This window comes from Colias croceus, chromosome 1, assembly GCF_905220415.1.
Source record: "Colias croceus chromosome 1, ilColCroc2.1".
NCBI classification, from domain to species: Eukaryota; Metazoa; Arthropoda; class Insecta; order Lepidoptera; family Pieridae; genus Colias; species Colias croceus.
In genome coordinates this window covers 6031765-6052366 of record NC_059537.1, presented here as the reverse complement: position 1 = coordinate 6052366, position 20602 = coordinate 6031765, and the positions used below count along the sequence as shown (strand labels likewise).

At 33.9% G+C, this 20602-nt stretch overlaps 1 protein-coding gene across 3 annotated transcripts in view; it reads right to left on the bottom strand.

Annotated features, from left to right (window-relative positions):
- The window catches only part of LOC123693731 (transcriptional coactivator yorkie), a 26234-nt gene extending 5632 nt beyond the window's left edge, over positions 1-20602 (bottom strand). For 2 of the 3 annotated variants that reach the window (XM_045638937.1, XM_045638945.1), the window contains exons 1-2: positions 19992-20602; positions 1382-1524 (exon numbers count right to left, since the gene is read on the bottom strand). In XM_045638937.1, coding sequence (XP_045494893.1) covers positions 1382-1524; positions 19992-20464 — 616 coding nt within the window. In that variant the 5' untranslated portion in view covers positions 20465-20602. The remainder of the gene's footprint in view (positions 1-1381; positions 1525-19991) is intronic. The other variant, XM_045638933.1, reaches the window with a different exon arrangement.

Genomic DNA, 20602 nt, shown 5'->3' with positions numbered 1-20602 from the left:
TACAAAATAGCTCATGATACAAATATGTAATGGTTCATGAGAAAGCTATTTTATATGAAAGGTAATATGTTATCGCGACATCAGATTAAAACAAGGAATGCGCTATAAAAACATTATTCGTATGTCAGGTAATCTACGTACCTACGCTGCATGGCTAATATTTGTTTGCGTCTGCAATGAGACGGCGATAAGCGTGATTTGTCTACAAGCCTGACACTTACTCTGATTTATGTTAAATAACAAGGGAGATGGCAGAAGCCAGAAGCCGAGAACGTGAGAAGGGCACGTATTGAAGAAATCTATCGAAACACAAAGCGTAAATAAATCCGACGTGACACTGGTCGAGTTGGTCTTCGCATAACACTCGTATATCAACGCTAACGAAGGACTCTATCAATACAAAAATAAACATACATATTTATTTACAGAATTCGTTTAAATAGATACTTAAAAGTACTGTCTATTTATATACAGTATATATGCGTGTCCGGGAGTTTTTAAAATAATAATTTGATAATGTTTATTTTGAAATATTTTCTTGGTAAAAGTGCTTATAGTGTCTGCACAATATGTTAAAACATTACAGATGCATTGCAAGTCTACCATTTGAATCTAAAACACTTCATAGTCGACTTTATTTAGGTAGTTGAAGTGCGTAATTTTATTACTCTACATTATTTTTGCAACAAATTTTATAAATTTGACTAGAATCTATAGTTTGTCAACACGACATACCGCTGCAAGTATCTGCTTCTCGTCAATCCATTTCCTAACATTGCTCAACTGTATTCAGGGCGATACATCTGATAGATCCTCTGTTAACTTGTAACCTTTGAGTAAGGTAACGCAAAGCACAGATCAGTCTCCGCGCGGATGTCGCAAGGCGGCGGGCGCCAGGGCCGCCGGCGCCGAAACACCAATGTATTCTCTGAGCACCTTTCAACGCTCGTCTCGCATCGACCGACGGAAACAACGCGTTAATTCCCGTCATAAAATCAGTTTTAGAATTTGGGTTATTTACTTGTTTTTATTTTAGTTCCATGATAATTTTAAACACTGTTCCGAAGCCAATTAGATCACGTGGAGATGAAATCAAAAGAAGCTCGCTTGCTCGGTAGGCAATAACCGATTAGTTATCTTTTCGCTTTTATCACTAAGGCCGCGAGACTGTATCATTAACACATAGTAAATTTAGAAAAGTGATAAATTAGGTATAACACAATGAGAGGAGAAACTAACATTGTTTTTTTCTTCTGCTTATACGCACATTGCCATATACCTACCTGAATAATTCTGAATTATAATACGAATTAAATAAAATAAATAAATATTCATGTACTATAAATTAATAGGCTATTTATAATTAAATAATGTTTATTACCTGCTGTGGCAGTTGCTAGGGTCTGTGCTGCTGCCGATTGTGTGAGTAAAGCCTCGGCGCTCTGATGCTGCACTCCGCCAGCCACTGTTTGTGCTGCGAGAGTCTTGCGCGGGTCCTCCCATGTTGTCGTCTTTGTTATATGACTGTAAACAATTCATTGTAAAGTTAATAACTTTATGACATATAATTAGTTGTTTCAATCACGCGACGATCAATAGCATCATGCGTGTCTGATATTTTATTTTTATTTTATGGACGAACGTTTAAATAAGTCAGAGCGAATTATAAGGGGGATGGGATCTTGTAGTATTACTGCAAAATTATTGCAAAATTCCCAGAAGTAAATCACGGTAGCGAAATCGGAATTAAACTTAATTGTAAAACAACTGCTGTAAAAAGAAATCATTGCGAGCGCAACTTTTACTTTTACGTCAAGTAGTTCGTAACTCATTAAAAATCTTCAAAAAGCAAACTGTCATTTAAAATTGCACTTGCAAGGTCTCGAAAAAGCGGAATAAATAATCGCAGTTGGTAACAGACAGGCAACAGACCTCGGACACACCTCGTATGAGTCGAATCTTCCTACTTAGCGGTCGATGTGACCAATTTGTAGGAAACCGGACGTGCGACGTGTGCGACCTAGTGAATAAGCAGTCTCTACACTCGATGAATGGCTCTTTTACTTTCTTTATACTTAAATCACTTAGCGAGTCTTGGCGATAAAAGAGTTTTTATATATTTTCGTTGGAAATACACGCACTAAACGTATTGTTATACAGGTACACAGATATTATTATTTATTACATTGATTATCCAAGTGATTGGTCACCTTGTTGATTTTTACAATTATCTTGGTAGACAGCAACTGTTGCATTGACCCTTCATTGACCATTATATATTTTAATTGAATGCATTAAATCTCATGTTAATATTTTTGTATGAATACAATTTAATGAGAAATGGTTTCGTTATGGTAGCTAGTTAAGTAGGCAAGTATTTTATAATTTTGTTAATACAAGCAAGTTTTGTTCGTAACTTTTACTTATCAAATTACTATTAATTCCATAGTTGTAATAATCAATAAAATTCAAACGAAACAATAATCATTTATTCATAATTGAGTTTTAATTAAAATGCTTAATCGACAATCGTTTTTTGAATACACAAAGAATGTTCTAAAGGAAGTATAACGATATAATATTTGTGGTGCAGCGATAAGAAAGAAATAGACGCTTAGAAAAATGAAAGATAAGGAAAAGGCATATTGGAAAGCTGATGGAGCATGACCACAATAAATCGATTTGCACGGAACGGTAATGAACTTGGCCTAGCTATCAGCTGCTGTTGTCGCTACCTGTGGCTGCGCACCTGCTGTACTCATCTACTTTTTACGACGAACCCTTTTCATAGACTATTTTATCGTACACATATCCTACATAGGTTCTATTTAATCCCGCTTTAAATACGGGTAAATGTAATTCCGGCCCAGATATTAATTAATAACCTATATTTACGTATATTTTTGGGATAGTAATATTTATCTTAAAGTTGTATGTATCCGTTCAGCAAATACCTACTGGACCAGCCTTGTAACTTACATATTTTCTTGCATTCTACCAGAAGAGTTGCCCAGATGGTGACCATTACAGCAACTTTAGGCAATATCTAAAAGTTGATATTCGACATTGTAGGTAACCCGAGCAGTAATTGTAAGACCAAACAGGTGTGCCAATAAGGGTACGATTAATTCGGTTTTTATTGCCAAAGGTAAACTAGTGAACAAGGCTGTCAATTGCAGAGAAATAGGTATATTAAACATACATTAATAAAAATAACACTTACCCTTTTTAGTGCATAACAAAAATTCTAACAAAACGAATCAGTTTTATTTTTATTAATATCTTGTAACCTTTTAAGGTAAGGAAAAATAATAGAGATATTTTTATGCAAATGGATTATTAAAGCTTTGTGTTGTTTCTATTTCTTTCTGCTAATCTGCGACACAATTTAACTAATTTTTAGGAACTTTCTCTAAGAGATCTTCTAATAGAAGATATTAATTAATATTAATTAATAATAGAAGATATTAAGGCTACTATTATTTATTAAAAAGTTATTTTAAAATTTGAGAATTCGTCTTATGAGACCAGCTTTTCGGATTAACACTACATACCTAACTACTTATTTATTATTTATTTATTAACTAAGTATTTAAACATTGAATTAAATATTAATGTGCAAAGAAACCATATTTCTTCATTACCTTAAAGATTACGCATAGTAATTACCAACAAAAATAATAATATACCTATGCATTAACTAATAACAAAGTCGGTGCTTCCTTCGGGATCAGTTAGGTACAGAACGCCTGTTCGCCAGCTACTCTCACAAAAGGTTATTTTTCAAAAATCGGACGCACAAAAATAAAATACACTACAAATTGGCAACCTTCCTTTTAGGAACATCTCTTGAAACTTAAGCTCAGTTTCAAAAAGCATAATTAACACGAAACTAGTCAGTACATTCAGTAAATATGTAGTCACGTGTCGGGTAGCGCGGGTGGCGGTGTGAAGGGTGGCGCGGGGCGCGTTGGCATGTAATTACACCTCAGCCTGCAGTTGCCGGCAAAGCGACTCAAGTTGCATAACACCGAACTGTTATACAAGCGCACCCGCGCATCATGTTTGTACACAATCACATTATTCATCAACACCCCATGTACACGTCATTATCTTCGTAGTATTGTACTCGAGTCAACAATCGAATAAAAACGCATTCGGATTAGCGAAGTGACTAAGCCTGTCAATCACTGACGCTAAACTCGAGTTAATACAATAAAACCACAGAATAAAACAAACGGGTAGTAAATGGTTTAATATGATAATAATTATGTAATCCTTAAAATAGTATAGATGTAACGTCTATGAAGATTCGAAGAAACTGAATAATTAGGCCTATCCAAGGTCTATCTTATGTAGGTAAATGACAAGCGCAAAAGCTCTGCTTATTGCATACTACGCAGGCGAATATTTAAATATAAATAGGCACAGTGAACAATCACTAGATGACAACGAGCATTGAGAAACAGAATATCTTTCTCTTGCGAAGGCCTTCCACTCTTACACAACACACTGTTGCATTTTCTCGATAACACAGATACGGGTAAGTAGAGTCACTAGCGGCTTAGTGCGTCTAGCTTTTGTGTTTATATATTGTTCAAAATGATTACTTACAACATGTTAATTAGTACAAAACTTACTAGTATTAAACTTATTATTTCACAATGAATTATCTCACTCCGAATTCCAATAAAAACCAAAAAACCTGAAACTTATCGACTCTATCAAAATTAAAACCGATTAACAATCAGTTTCAATTTACTAAGCTTAGCCTTATAGCACCTGTGATTTAGACTTGTAATTGATGAAAGCATTTCAAGTGCAAGGAAGCGAATGGGTAGAAAAAATTGCACCAGATCTGGTGCGGATCTCTCCTAAGATGGCACTGGCAGGCGGCGGATGCACGTCATGTCGGACGCACATCCTCGTTGAACACGATATAATTTTCCTGCTTTTACACTCGTATGAACACTGCAGACGAGATGTATTGTACACTGTACAGCCGTAACCTCGAAACAAAGCATTAACTCTTTGAGATTGATTACGTAATCGTTTGAATTGCGTGAGTGCCGTTGTACGTTAATACGGACCCCGGAAAACAAACTAATCAGGACAAGAAGCAGTTAAGTAATGGCCTTATAAAATGACGTTAACGGTTATGATAAACATAATACAGGCGAACTCTGAGAGGCTTTAGTATGCCAATTTATATGATCCAGTCAAACTTATATCGCAAAAAATCAGCTGATATCATTTAAAGTTGCGAAGGTCCTCGTAGTTGCATATGCAATATTGCAACTTCACATTGTTAAATGATATTTGCCAATAAATTTGTCAAAATTTTATGAAATCTTCGACAAAAATATTGACTAGGTATTTTATTACAGTAGTCATTTGGTGTGTTTGTTGTGGATGATAAAAAAATAGAATGGGAACTATATTTTCTATCACCAAAATTTATATATTTTGTCATCAAGTTGTATCACCTAATAAATAGATCTATCACCACGAAATATTTTCGTTCTCAGATAAACAAACATTGTTACCAGGTATGAATTATCAAATTAATATTAATATATGTGTAAAATAAGAGATCGTTAACCAATAAAATTATATTGCATTACATGAATATAAACTTCGTTCTTATAATAAAAGTTTTGTTACTTAAATAAATAGCTCTATGCTCAGAATGGTAAATTTGTCACCAAATAAATCGATTATCGATCCCTGACTGCGACTCCTTTTTATTTGATATTTTGTACAGTAGTAACATTTTATTTCGTTCAGATATTAAATTAATAGTATTCGTTACCAATTTAATACATCAATTTATAATTTTAATGAAAAAATGATCAAAGGGGCGGAGACAAATTGGCGCGCTTTAAAAATTGATTTTAAAGATTGATTGAGAGAGATGCAAGTTTACTTCATTTCCGAATATTACTTGCTCTGTGATTCCCGATTTCACGTTCATTGTTGTAGGTGCATATTTTTATTATCGTGGATAATTTGTTGTTTTAGTTAATTTCTTAAATGTTTATTTTTTATTATGGCATTGGTGATCTCTTTAAAATATTTTGCTTAAATACTTATTAGGACACACCTATTATAATACATAAAAAAACATTTATTTGGTACTAGACCTTATATCTCAGGATTTTAGGTGATTTATTAAGGAACTGATTTTGCATTGTTTGGTGACTACATTTTGGTGACAGATCTACTATTTTGAGGACAAACCCTATTATTTAAGAAACACAAAACTAATTAAATTGGTGATAGCTTAAATGATACCCAAATAGAATTAGATACTAATACAATTTATCGAAAGTGGCATCGAAAAAGAGAAGGAATATCAATTTAATGAATTAGTCACATGAAACTTTAAAAAGTGCTTTTGCATAAAACTGTATAAGTATTATATCGTTAAAGTACCTACATTGATTATTTTCTTTAATAATTCTTATTGCTATTTACCTACAACTGACTGCATTTGCAAATTATCGCAAAAAATACTTCAATTGAAATGGTATTGCCCAAAACAATCTGTTTTGTTAAATGAGCCAATTCTGACTATGACTCATTCATTCAGACGAATACGCTTAACAGATCACCTAAATATACTTCTGTTAACCGAAATTTAAATTTAGTCCGGCTTATATAAACACATGCTTTTATTGTCCTAGACTTATGTATGAACAATCAACATGCTTACCTAAATAGCATTTTTGTCGAGTACCTGTTCTCCATTTTAGTAAACTCAACAGTATTAAATTCTCGAGACTTTTAATAATTATTTATTGTGAAATCATTTTTGTCACTTCCACAGCTTAAGATGGATCATAGGTTTTTCACCGAGAACAACATGGCGGAGTCGGCGTTCTAAATTTGAATCTCGGACGAGTCGGCGCTCGCGTACGTAAATAAACGCACACATATGTAATCAGTAACCCTATATGAAGCTATGTACACAAGAAACTATATTATAATGAGGACTCCGTCATTAACTTACGTTCACGAGCATAGTGAAAAGTAATACAACCTGATACTCATGACTTTAGCACAGTAACGGTATTTAGAAATTGAAAATGGGCAACAAAAACTATTCGTGTATAATATATTGTCTACCTACACATTTGCACGCTTACAACTACACAAACAGAATTGGACGAAAACGTCCGAATGACGCATCCACTTCCGGCCGATGATTTTATTATGGGACTACTGTTTCATCTGAGCTGACGTTCATTTTTCATTAGAACAATTATAATTATGTGTATATTATTACATATATTTAGTACCTACGCTAATTATTATTAAATAATAGCGATACCGAGTGACCTTATAATAATTAATGTAAAGGTATGTACCTTAACAAAAAGCCATGGTAAGCCATTGCTGCAGTAGGTAAGTAAGTAGATATCTACGTAAGATGATTTTATAATCAATGAGTTTAAGTCCCAATTACGAGCAGGAAAGTAGCAAGTAAATTATTAAGCACAAGTAAAAGTCGTTTTGCAAGTTTCCGTTTTAGCAGTTTTTTTTATAAAAAAGTTATACTTCATCTTGACACATAAAAGTTAAGGTGAAGATATTACAATCATAAAAACATATCAATAGTCGAATAAATAATAAAGCGATCGAGATTGTTTTATTATTGATAGTGTAAAAGCTGTTCGTGTACGTATAGGCCAACGCGCAAAGAGCGAACGAAGCAGTCGGCCTTGCGGCTAGGTGGTCTGCCGCTCGCTGCCAGAGGTTAACAACATGTTTTTTTCATCTAACTTTAGAAAGTACGGAGATAACGCCCGCCTTATCGTGACGAAATTATGACTTTCAACTAAAATTTAAACACTGATTACACAAGCAACAAAAATATAGGGTAAGGAACTTACAAATTAATCAGTATTGTAAAAATTTATACTTTATCCTGCGACATATAAGGAACTGTTGGAGTCATAATTGTGGTGAAAGGTTTAATACAACTTGTTGATAACTATTTTTTTGTAGTTATTAACAGTATTCATGGGAGAATAATTATTCTTCCTTGTTATACTTGATTGATTTCTAGCTTACTAAAATTTAATAATAGCGCCTTCACTATGTATCTTTGTGTCAGGCAACTATCGACTGCATCCGGGTCGTCGCATATCAAATCCAAAATGACAAGCGATTCACAGAACGAAGATTTTTGTCTGAGATCAATGTAATAAAGACTATAGACCGGTTTAGAGGTCGTTTAGTGGTTGTCATTGTACGTAAAATGGCTATAATTCAAACTCAATATTAATTTTGTACGGTTCCTGTTATTTACGATCATTATTATTTTACTTAGTAATTAGTACGTGTATATGTGAGCGAAAAATTATGTTTATAGCTTTGTTTACAATTTTGACAACATTTGTTAAACACTTATATATGTTATCCAATTACAACGTTATAATTATTTAAATGTTATTTTTAACAACAACAATCGATAGTTAGTCTGTAAAGCATTATATAACTAGATTTATTGTGTATAGTGGAAGCTGTATGTATCTACTTGATGCAAGTGGAACATAGGGACGTTCTTATCATAGCCAATACATTATTGACGTCTACTCTAAACTTGCATTTTATTCTGTTGTATTTACGTCATTTAACCGTTATAACAGTTGTAATCATAAACTTACACCCACAGCACAGAGCACTGTGTCCAAAATAGTGCAAAACCATATATAAATACTCATAAGTCAACCGGTATTGTGCTGTTATTGCGTCTGCCTGAGTCATAGGGAATCATGTGGAGAGCTGTGCCCTATAATTAGACGTTAATCAGAAAAAGGCAGAACACGGAGCATGTGTCCGGCGCCAACGGAAGCCGGTCTGGCACGAATAATTCATTGTGCATTACGCGCTACTCATTCATATGGCTTCCACTAGTCAGGTTGATAGAACGCCCATTCACTGTGAAGCAAGTGCACAGGAAGTTCTAATAGCTGCGAGTTGCGACCACTTGCCCGTTGCTATTGCACCGGATTCACAATTGGCCAGGAACTAAACAGTTATCACACGAGAACAACCTTTTTCAATGCGATACTCGGCGATTTATTTAATGCGCCATTAACGGAGCTTTTACTTTAGCAAATATTCTGTAACATCATGAAGGTTGTGATTCTCTATGACTTTTTATATCTGGTAATAATATAGCTTTCACTGGGCGAACCATTTTGGAACAATGCAAATAGTATCAGCAACGGTATTAGATTTAAGTATTCCAAGCGCGTTATATTCTATGATGGCAGGACCATTGGTACCAAGAAGCAACTGGTTTAAAGCCATTCAAGTATATCGCAATACATGTTACAGCGAGGCTACTGTCCTATAGCGACCACGGACTTTAGACCCGTGTGTTTGTATGCACGTCTCGTTCTCTCCTGTGGGTAAAAGCTTTGTCCCGCTCGGTCCTCCTCCCGCACCATCATCATTACCTCGCCGCATATTCGTTTCGATGTCGGTGTACTTTTTGCCGTCACCGACAACCTGTCTCAAGGAGCTACATTATAATCTTCCTTCGATGGTAAATTATTCAAAGGTGTTTATGTACATCTGACTGTCTATCTACTTGGGTATCTCATTGCGACTATAGTGTACTTACTATTAGGTATCGGATACAAATATTTATGACAGGCGTAGCAACGTCTACTTTGCTGTAACAGGAAAAACAACAAAAATACTTGTTGATCATACTAAGGAGATGCAAATTGCAATGCCTGTAAAGGTAATGAACTTTTGGAGCTCTTCTTTATCGTTTTAATTATTATACGGGAAACTCTTGCAAGCATTATCTATTTTTTACTACTTTTACAAAAAAATCTTAAATAAAACACGTAGGTACTTAGGTATATGAAATAATCTTAGGGCGAACTTGCAGGTGACAATTTGAAATTATTTAAATACTCAGTCATAATAAACATCTATTTGCATACTTAGTGGTGTTTTACTCAACAACAATTATTATCAAACTTTGATTAAGTAGGTAAGTACTTAGTAGGCGCGCCGTGGCCTATGTCCCAAGATTTAAAATGTCACATTCAGTTTTAAATATCATTCGAATTGCAAGAGGTGGCAATCGTTCGGTAATACAAAAGTTCGATTAATAGAGCCAAGCTATAACGTCAATAATATATTTTCTACAAAAGTTTAAGTAAGTACCTAGGTAGGCTATATTTAGAAATGTTTTAAATTGACTTTAATTTTTAAAAACTTAACAAAAAAATTAAATTATTATTGAAAATAGAATGCGCTTTCTAAGAATGCACCATGACGTTCAAAAACCCGGGGAGGAGTTAAAGAAAAAAGCAAGCCCTTTGTTAGTAACAACTCGGGTGTACAAAAAAAAGAAACCAATAACATCGGATAGGCTTTTACGAAAGGATCTATCGATACAAAGTATTAAATTATTACTGAACACGGCTTTTAATATTCTATCATAAGTCATTATTTCTTTACTGAAATTGAGTTGGCTTTAGAAGCAATTATATATTATTCCTATAATATGATATGAATCTAACTATGTACTTATATAGATACTTTTTATTAACAGTAAAAAAATTATAAATAAATGAGTAGTTACGAAGGAAACCGCTCTAATAGAACAATTTTATAGATACATTATAAATTTATAACGAATCGTATCGACGAAATAGGTTTTGGTCAACTTAATTTAAGAACACAAAACAAATCCTGTTGAATGCAGGAATAATATTATGGAGGGCCGCGGGTCCAGTGTACGGCCGATTCCGAGAAGCTGTATCGGACTCCTGAGGCTGCGGCAACATCACACAACAAGATCTCGTTAACTCCGGCACGAGGTGAAAAACGAATTCACGGCGGATACACTTTGAGAGCACACAATTAAATTTTAAGCTACGACGCCCATCTCCTTCGTTGAACAATGATTAATGTATCGATGTTTTGTTTTGAAAATTGGAAAAATATTGTCAGACATTGAAGATGGATTAATCTGTGATATCATAACTAGGGAGAAGATTATTTTTGTTATTTTTTTTTTATCATGAAATAAGGAAATGTATGTGATGTTTTGGGCAATTCAATTTAACCTCCTTGGCATATCTAGTAGTCTGATTCTAAAGTCCGGTGAAATTTTTTACGTCACACAGACACAGTAAAGATGCACCACCTACCACAACTCTCTATTAAAATATTATGTAGGTAAATCAGTTGCGCCTTGTTTATCTAAATGACATTTCTTAGTAAAAATCGTGTTTTCATTATTATTTGCCATGCCGAAATAACCGCATGCGAAGTGTTCAATGGAAGAGCGCGGGAGGCGCGGGGGCGGGCGACGCGGCGCTCACGCGCCAAAATTAGACGTAAACAAGACGAGAAACGAGGCGCCGCTGCTGTCGGCAACGACACGACGTAATCTGTTCTTACCACTCTCAGCGCCACTATCTTTACTACCTTCGATGTTTGGAAAGTCGATTCTAATATTTACTTAAAACATGCCAGTAATCACTTAGTTACCAATTAAATCGAATATTGCAGACCAATCGCGATTTTATCTCTTTTATACATTTTACGTCCGCACATTTTACTGACGTAAGCATCGTTCATAAATCAGCTAGACAAGAATTATCTCATACTACAAATTTCACTGCAACAATTTCCATTCAATAATACACTGTTAACATCACTAATTCAGTATCATTTCATCTCTTTTATAATAACACCATTAGGTACATGTCCCGATCCCAGAAATAATTTGATTATGTAAATCAGGGTTATTATAAACTGCAACGAATGTGATCTCATGTTTCGTGTAACATGCCACAAATATTTAAATTTCCAAATTACATTCGTTTACCAAATTTATGTGCATGATTTTTTTAGAAAGGTCAATTGAACTTTTATCTAACCAAATAATCGTGTAGGTATTTAAATTTAATAAAGAAGAAATCTTTCCACTTTAAAATGTTTACCTAAGTATATAGATTTAATTAGCTTTTCCATCTCCATGTTAGATATTAGCGCTGTTTACACCTAACCTGTTTGGCTGACGTTTTTTCTTTGTTTGTTTTCTTAAAAGAAACAAAATCTGCATTTGATGTATAAATTAAGTAGGTAGGTAACTAATTAACATTCTATTAAGGCATATACACGGTAGATAATACTTGTGTTTCCAACAATCTATCGCCGCGTCAAGCTGTGGTTTTAAATGAGTAATAGTCAATACGTATAGCGAGTACCTTCCGTTAACAATCACTTACTTGAACTGGAAAACATTGAGTACAATCATGACTTATTAGGATTTCCTATGTCTGTGCTGCAAGATTTAATAATTTCTATTAAAGTAAACATTATCTTCTTATTTATTTCCTTCATTACTTAATTGAACAATTTTAATCTTAGTGGCTGTGATCTTGAACATAATAGAACCATACCATAAAATATATCAAAAATAAATGTCCAAGTGTAGTATGTTGTCATTGTTAAAACTGCCTCGGCAACCCAGCATGACGTGGGCCCTAAGGCGCCTGTCGATGTACACACTTGACCCCTTTTGATCCTACAATTAGGCCTGACGATACTCTCAAAGAACAGTTAGTCTTCATTCTTACTGCTTAATAAATCTCTATACATATCATAGTCATTTAACTACTCAATATAAAAGTTTTGTTCGTCATATTTAAATGCAGTTTGATTCAAGCAATCTCGTTTTATCGGCTCTCGGTGTGGTCTCGCTGAATACACGTACCTCTGTTATTATCACAATAGTCAGCATTGTTGATATAAGTATAACAAATTATGGAGGATATTAATACCGATGACACAACCAAGATGAAAACCATCTGTATCCACAGACTAGATAATGTGACGCACCGCGAACAAAGGCTTAGGTACCCTTAACAAGCCGCTGTGTCAATTGTAGAGGTAGAAGAAAAGTAAACTTGATGCACTCACTGCCAAGAGCAACCATTTTAACTATTCATTATGAATATAATATTGTACCGGGCTAAGGTACCGGGCATATAAAATGTTTAATTACATTTATCTTCACACTGATTATATATTTACGCCGATTAGTAAACTTCTTTCATTGAGCGATTGCATTAAAACAAAATAATGATTATTCACTAGCATAGATGACATCGCAACGTTCTCAAAGAAGCTTTAAGAATTATATACTGACACCAGGATGAAAAGTACAAGTTGAATTAAAAAGTAAATAAAAAAAATGTAGTACAAGCAAAATCATTAACATCATAAATATACTGTAAATTCTATATACTTACGTAGGTATATCTAGGTAAATAATAATTAATTATTACTTTAGTATCGTTATTACTTCTAGAAGGTAATACATAATATTATACAATTTCATTATAATTTATTATATTATGTATGTATAGAGCATATTACTAATACCTCGTCTCAAAAGTAAACAAAAACATGTGACAACCTACACTCAAATTCCAAGTAATCAGAAAAATTACCTCAATGACTAAGATAAGTGGTTATGCATATTTTAAATTTTACCTTTCCCTTGTGAATGTATGTAAGTCCTATATACCTCTGACTGAATTTTTTTTATGAAAAAAATACCTATAGGTACCTACACAAGAAATTCACTCGAACTACTAATAACTGTTGATAAACATAATAATTACTAAAAAAAATCATTATAAATTATTATATTAAACTGCCTATGTATCTTACTTTAATAAATATATTTTAAGATAAATCGTTCCTATTTCCTCTTGATTTTGTGTTGCAAAATTTACCAGCTTTCATTGTAAATTGGCTGTTCCATTTTCTTTTCCTTTTTAACATTAAAAAATAATAATTGAATATGGGAAAACAACGTGTCGATCTAGTAACTAATTAATGTTAATTGCTGGGCATAAATAAAATAAATATTTACCGATGAAGCGCTAGGCTAGTTGAAAGGAATATTATGGAAAACGTAACTAGTTCTTGAATTCATAAATGAAAGTGGAGCAATATAATGTGCGAGTTGATTTGTAGGTACTTAGTAGGCAGCGATAAATGACAAAAAACATTGTAAGTAGATACCTATATGTTGTGTAGGAATTGATTCCCAGCCTACATATCTACTGTAGGTATCTACTGTTAAAAATATGGGTAAGCACCTACGGTATGCACCTACGTTATTCTTTTAGTATGTAATTATCTTATGTGTACTATGAAATGTTACAAGTATCATATTAGAACATACTGGAGACGAATAAAAAAAAATCAACTGTTGCAAACTACCAGCACGCGTTTGAGGTCGTTGTTTTCCGGTTTTATTAAGTCAAGACCCCACTTTGATATCAGATTTTCTTACTAAAGTTTCTGATCAATTCCGATAAAGACGATGTCTAGAGCCAACATCCAGTAATCAGAGCGTGGAAACTGAGTACTTTGTTTTTCCTAACGAAGCCGCACACAATAGACTGGTGTAAAATCTGTAAAATAAGGCTTAGTTTTGTATAAACCTTTCATTTATTGATATAACACTTAACGCTGTTCTAAACATAAAAGGAAATTATGTCACAGTGTTATTTTGTTTATTATGTTTGGGTAAACAAGAAAAGAGCGCTGAGGCTTTAACGACGCGCTCGAGAAAGATTAAATTAAGTGGTACTTAATATACCTGTGAGAAAATATTTTGATGTTGGAAATACCCATCGATGCTGGACAGTTAGAAGTTAGGACTTCGATTTAAAATATTATACATAATTATATAGCTGTCCAGAGAGGTTTTCATGATAAATATTAAATTTAAATAAAAAGCAAATCTTTCCTGTCACAATAAATTAATGTGGCCCGTTTCCTAATATCTAGCAGTACCCTAAAATATATTTTTAATGTGATCCTTTAAATCAATGTCTAGATCAGCTTTATAATTAATTTCGAAAACTACTAAGTTTTCTTTTTATACTATATTAACTTTTACCGTAAAACTAGAAATGTAGAGCTACAAACAACAAACAAAGTACAAGCTATAAATGGTTTTACCAATCGCAGTTAACCGCATTTACGTAATACCTGTGGTAATACGTTTCTATTGAAGTGCCTTTGTCCTAACAAAATCATATTCTGGGTAAGGTTCCGTTAGGCAGGTACCTGTAGCGTCTGCTGCGACCGAGTTCTTAGAAGACGATAGTGAGCTGTATTTCAAATGTTATCGCTTTGAATACACTGCGATAACTTCACTTGTGTATGTGACTGGTTCAGTAAACTTCTTAGAAGATATCGTGAAGGTATAACCATTTAGCCACCTAGTTGTTGATTTTTGAAAGGTATCATAAAATCAATAGTTATTGCTCTTTAGTAGGTACTGGATAATGTTCCAGTGACATCTTGTCTTGCAATATAAAGCTTGCGGATTTTTAGAACAATATATCTATAGTAGTTGGTACATACCTATTGTAGATAGATTTCAAGCTCTTCTTAAAGAAGTTTAGTGTATTATATAAAATACTTATGTATCTATGTGATAAATTACAATTATTCTTATGTCAAGGAGATTGCTAGGAGAAAAAATCATGTTTTATTTAATTTGAAAGTAGGCTAATCGAAAGCAAATTTGTATCTATAATATCTAGTTGATCTAATTGTGTACCAGAATATCAAGATTTATCATGACTTTGTTCGAAAATTTAGGAAACCTTTTTATATACAAAGTTCAACGGACTTAAATAAGAAGTTTACTATTCTTTGTATTCTGTGTGACAAGTTTGGTTGATTTAGAATTCAAGGGACGAAGCTTAAAAGGAAATATTTTTAAATGCGTAATCACTTTGCATACATTTTAAGAGTATCTACCTCTAAATAAGTACCTACAAGTAACATATATAGCTACATAATATAGCTTTATATAAAATTATTACATACGATCGATAAAACTAGTACAATCTATTATCTATGTAATATTAGATATTCAAAACTAATTTTTATTCCTGTAACTATGATATTATAGAATTAACACTCGAACAGGTAAACACTAAGCAGTGGCTATTACCAATAAGGTGTTACGCTAGCTACCGGCCGATAGCGCCGTGTTGGGCGTTCGCCAAGGTAATTTGCATCGCTACCCATTTCGGAACATCGCCAAGTCTAGCCGAACAAAACCACAGAGAATTACCCTCCATTCCAATAATAATTAAAGCAAACATTTTGCTAGCAAGACGTTCGCTGGACGTTATGGAGATTATAAAACATCGGTCCAGCTAGCAATTAAGAAACGATGCGCACGTCTATTTACCGACACGGAAGAGACGCACCGCTTGCAATGGTCCATCGCGCTGTTCTTCGTGCAGCCGACGTTTCGTACGCCGGAGCCAAGCGACCGACTGTTTAAATTAATGCTTTTGGTATCGAAATAACATTATTTTACACTGAATTCATGAATGATAAGCTTGCTCTTGCAATATTAATAGAAGATTTATTTAAACGATTTCTATTGCACGACAATTTAACACGACTTCCTAGTTCTGAAACAAGACGCGAAACATATATTATTGAGAAAACACGCAAACACGAAAAAATAAGGAATTAAAAAGAGCATTAAAGTTACCCCTAACGTATTTATCATAAGAGAATATTACTCATTCATTTTTAATCTTTAGATCCTGGATGATTCATAACCCAAATTCGTGATAAATTTAAAACAATTGAATACGAAATAGGTCTATGTATTTTACAGTAGGTACTTCATAAATAATAGAATAGTTAAAACTAAACAGCATTATTGAATAAATTTGATGAATATTATGTCGGTTAAGTTTATTTATGATGTGACTGAAGCTTTGATGTCGTATTGGCTGTCTTCCACGTCTGAGACGAACGGCGCGGTGTTGAGATCCGACACGGTAACTAACTTTGTTAGCAAACAACTTATTATAAGCAACAAAGTACCTACAGTAAATTGATGCACAACATGTTATATAATTTTGTTTTTGCATCTAATTATGTTATTCAATAACCCAAGTCCCAAAGTCTAACGCGAGCTATATTTCAGTAAGTTTTTATTTTTTTCTTCGAATTTTCTAGAGTTCTCGATTTTGGTTGGATATTGATTGGCATTGATATTTTCTATTATAGGTAAAATTGTTGAACAGCAGAATATTTAAAGTAATTAACGTTTCTTCGAATTTTGGTTCTAGTATAGATTTTTACTTGTGTTCGTAAAGTAACATTCTATACACTAATTTATTCAACAACGTATCTATTTAGATTTGATCCTAGGCTAGGTACGTAAGCAAAATTAACAATAATGGCAACGGCGCCAGGCTCGCAGCCATTACAGAATATTATCGATACGATTATTTCAGCCGAATAGATCACGTGTGGTGTGTCTGTTTATTTTACAAGTTGCGACCGTTCTTAAAGACTTACATATCCCTACATAAAGAACATAATATTTTAATGTAGGTATCGATAATAATCTATACTATAATATAACGTAGTAATCATTGATTATGTAACAACTGTATTATCCCAACGATTTTTCTATTAACAGCTAAAGAAAATATTATGTAAAAATTACAGGATGTTTTAGGTAGAAATTCAATTACAAAAGATAAGTACTTCCGTGTATTATTAGCATGATCACATAGTTGAGTACACCAAAAGGATAACAACCGTGATTAGATATATGAATTTTACTTTGAACACAAGACAAGGAAAGAAATTAATAAGCAGCAACCTATATTCGACGTTGTTCTGTTTACATCATGAATCATTTTCCCAAGTTTATCATACTTCATTGTTGAGCATTGACGAAAGGTATACGATCGCGATAAGATAACTTGTGACGACAATATGTTTTCAACATGAAGCATTTGATACCTAATGATAAGCATTAACCGTACTCTTGCTGTAATTTAGAAACATTTTTATTATTTTTGGTTGGCGCCTCTATACGATATCATACCTTGATAGTTTATCAGTCGCTGTTTTTATTGTGCATTTGTAAAATTATAGTCATCTTTACAAAATTAGGTATTTACTCTTCGTCCAACACTTAAAATATCAAAATTAATAATTTCTTGGAATTCAATTTTTTCATCGTTATCATTAAACTATTAGGTATTCATTGATGGATAGATAATTCAAGAAAAAGTAATACAAGAAAGTCAGGTTGTCCATCGAAAATAATTACTGTTTATATTTTTTGTTGTGATAAAGTAAGAAAAATGCATACGATACGTAATTGATTCTTGTTAGGTGAAACCATATTGATAAGCAAGCAGGATACTGTACCCAAAAATATTGATAAGTACTAAACTACTATTTTTATAAGAACAATGCATATGTTGACAAGATAATTGAAATTTATTTATGTTAGGTTAGGTTATATTTCATTTAAATTATTTTGGTCTTAGTTTCTTACCCGCACAAATTTTTATGTTATTTTAAAATTCAGCTTTGGTTGAATTTCAAGGCGAAATATTATAATAATATATATAATATAAATATATAGATAATAATTCCTAACAACACTCACGAGACTTAGGTAGCAATTTTGCAAGGTGGAGACTTTTAATCAGTCACCGTTACCTATAAGCCTTACAACCTTAAATCTATTTTACTATCATGATGATTTAGACATCGGATTTATTATGCAAAATGGGCTCCATTTTAAGTTAATTTTGAGCCATTCATTCAATGGCTAGATTACCCTTTTGGGGCCTAAAACTTAAAACACGGCTTAAATTCCAAGAAAGGGCTAGATTTAGCCCGAAATTTCAAAAAATTTGAAAATTTGGTAAAAATGCTTATTTGTATATTGCCACAAAATTTCGCTGGTAATAATAAAGGTTTTTTGATTTTGTATTGTGCATATTTTAGGCATATCAGTTTTAGTGCATATTTCGGCCTTTTTAGTGCATATTTGCATGCATATTTTGGCATTTTGTTCGTGCATATAATCCGATGTCTAATGATGATTAGCAAGTATCGCCAAAATCGTTTTTATTTAAATTACAATAATACCGCCCATATCATAGATCGGACTACGACATAGATGGGTGCCATTATGAAAAACAATTAATTAATTAATATTTGTCATCTTTTACATAGCGATTTACTTTTTTTATGAGCTTTATTATTATCAATAGAGATCAAAATATCCATTCTAAATAAAAATGTGGTATATATGAATAGTTTAATTGTATCCTTGTACCTTGTAAGTGTATATTGTAATTATTTATTCAACTATAGATATGATCAAATTACCTATATATAGACTAGCTTTCCGCCCGCGGCTTCGCCCGCGTTTTCAAAGAAAAACCCGCATAGTTCCGTTCCCGAGGAATTTCCGGGATAAAACCTATCCTATCTCTCAAGTTGTATCGAACTGCACATGGTGTGCGAATTTTATTATAATCGGTTAAGTGGTTTAGGAGTCCATTGAGGACAAACATTGTGACACGAGATTTATATATATTAAGATGATCTTATGCTCTCAGTATGAAAGTACCTTTTTTATGTGTACATATTACCCAATCTCAGGCGGTATAGAGAATAGTGTCAAAGCTACAAGGTAGATAACAAAAATTGAATCCATACTAATATTATAAATGCGAAAGTAACTCTGTCTGTCTGTCTGTTACTCAATCACGCCTAAACTACTGAACCAATTTGCATGAAATTTGGTATGGAGATATTTTGATACCCGAGAAAGGACATAGGCTACCTTTTATTGCGAAATATACTGTACCACGGGCGAAGCCGGGGCGGACCTCTAGTGTGTAAATAAAATATGTAGTAACACAAAAGAACTTGTCTCAGTAAACAAGATCCGCCTGATGATCATTTGAGTCAGTTTCTAATTTCAAAACAAGTTTATGGAGACTGATCCATTCAAGATTATCATTTATATAGGTATTATGATTACCAAAATTTTTGGTGACAACAAAAAATAAAAACAGGCCGGGAGCGGCTACTTTATAAAATAAGATATTAAATAGACTTACTTAAGATAGTATATCTGTCCTTCTGGTGTCCGTGCTTGTTCCCACCCAGCTGGAAGTGGGCCGAGCTCATCTGGTATATGAGTTCCCACATCATATGATCTCTGTTTACTGTGTTGGTGGTGAAGGGGCGGTTGCTGGGTCTGCTGTCCCGCGGCATACGTCTGCTGTAAACTCGCAGGTGAGGAGTGCGCCCGAGAGTGAGACACCGGCGCGGAGCCCGTCGCGGATGACGATCCGAACGCGGAGTCAGCCGAGTTTTCTCGCGAATGAGACACAGATGGCGACTTAGAACCGGTCGACGGCGGGTTAAAGAACGACTTTGGAAGCTGTCGCATACGCAGAGGCACCTGTAGCGGTCGTTTCGAGTCCGGCTTGAGCACTGTGTCGAACAACGATTGCAGAACCGAGTCAGAATCCTGATCCACGCGGAGGACCAGGTTCGATTTCTGTTCACCGTCCGAATTGAGAGCCATGGTTACGTCGGAACGAAGAAATCTCGAAACCGACCTGGCCCACCGCTGTGACACAACACTATCACGCGACGGGTTGGCGCGGCGCCACCCGACGTATTCGTAGTATAGCGCTCGGTGCGCGACTGCAGAGTGACGGAC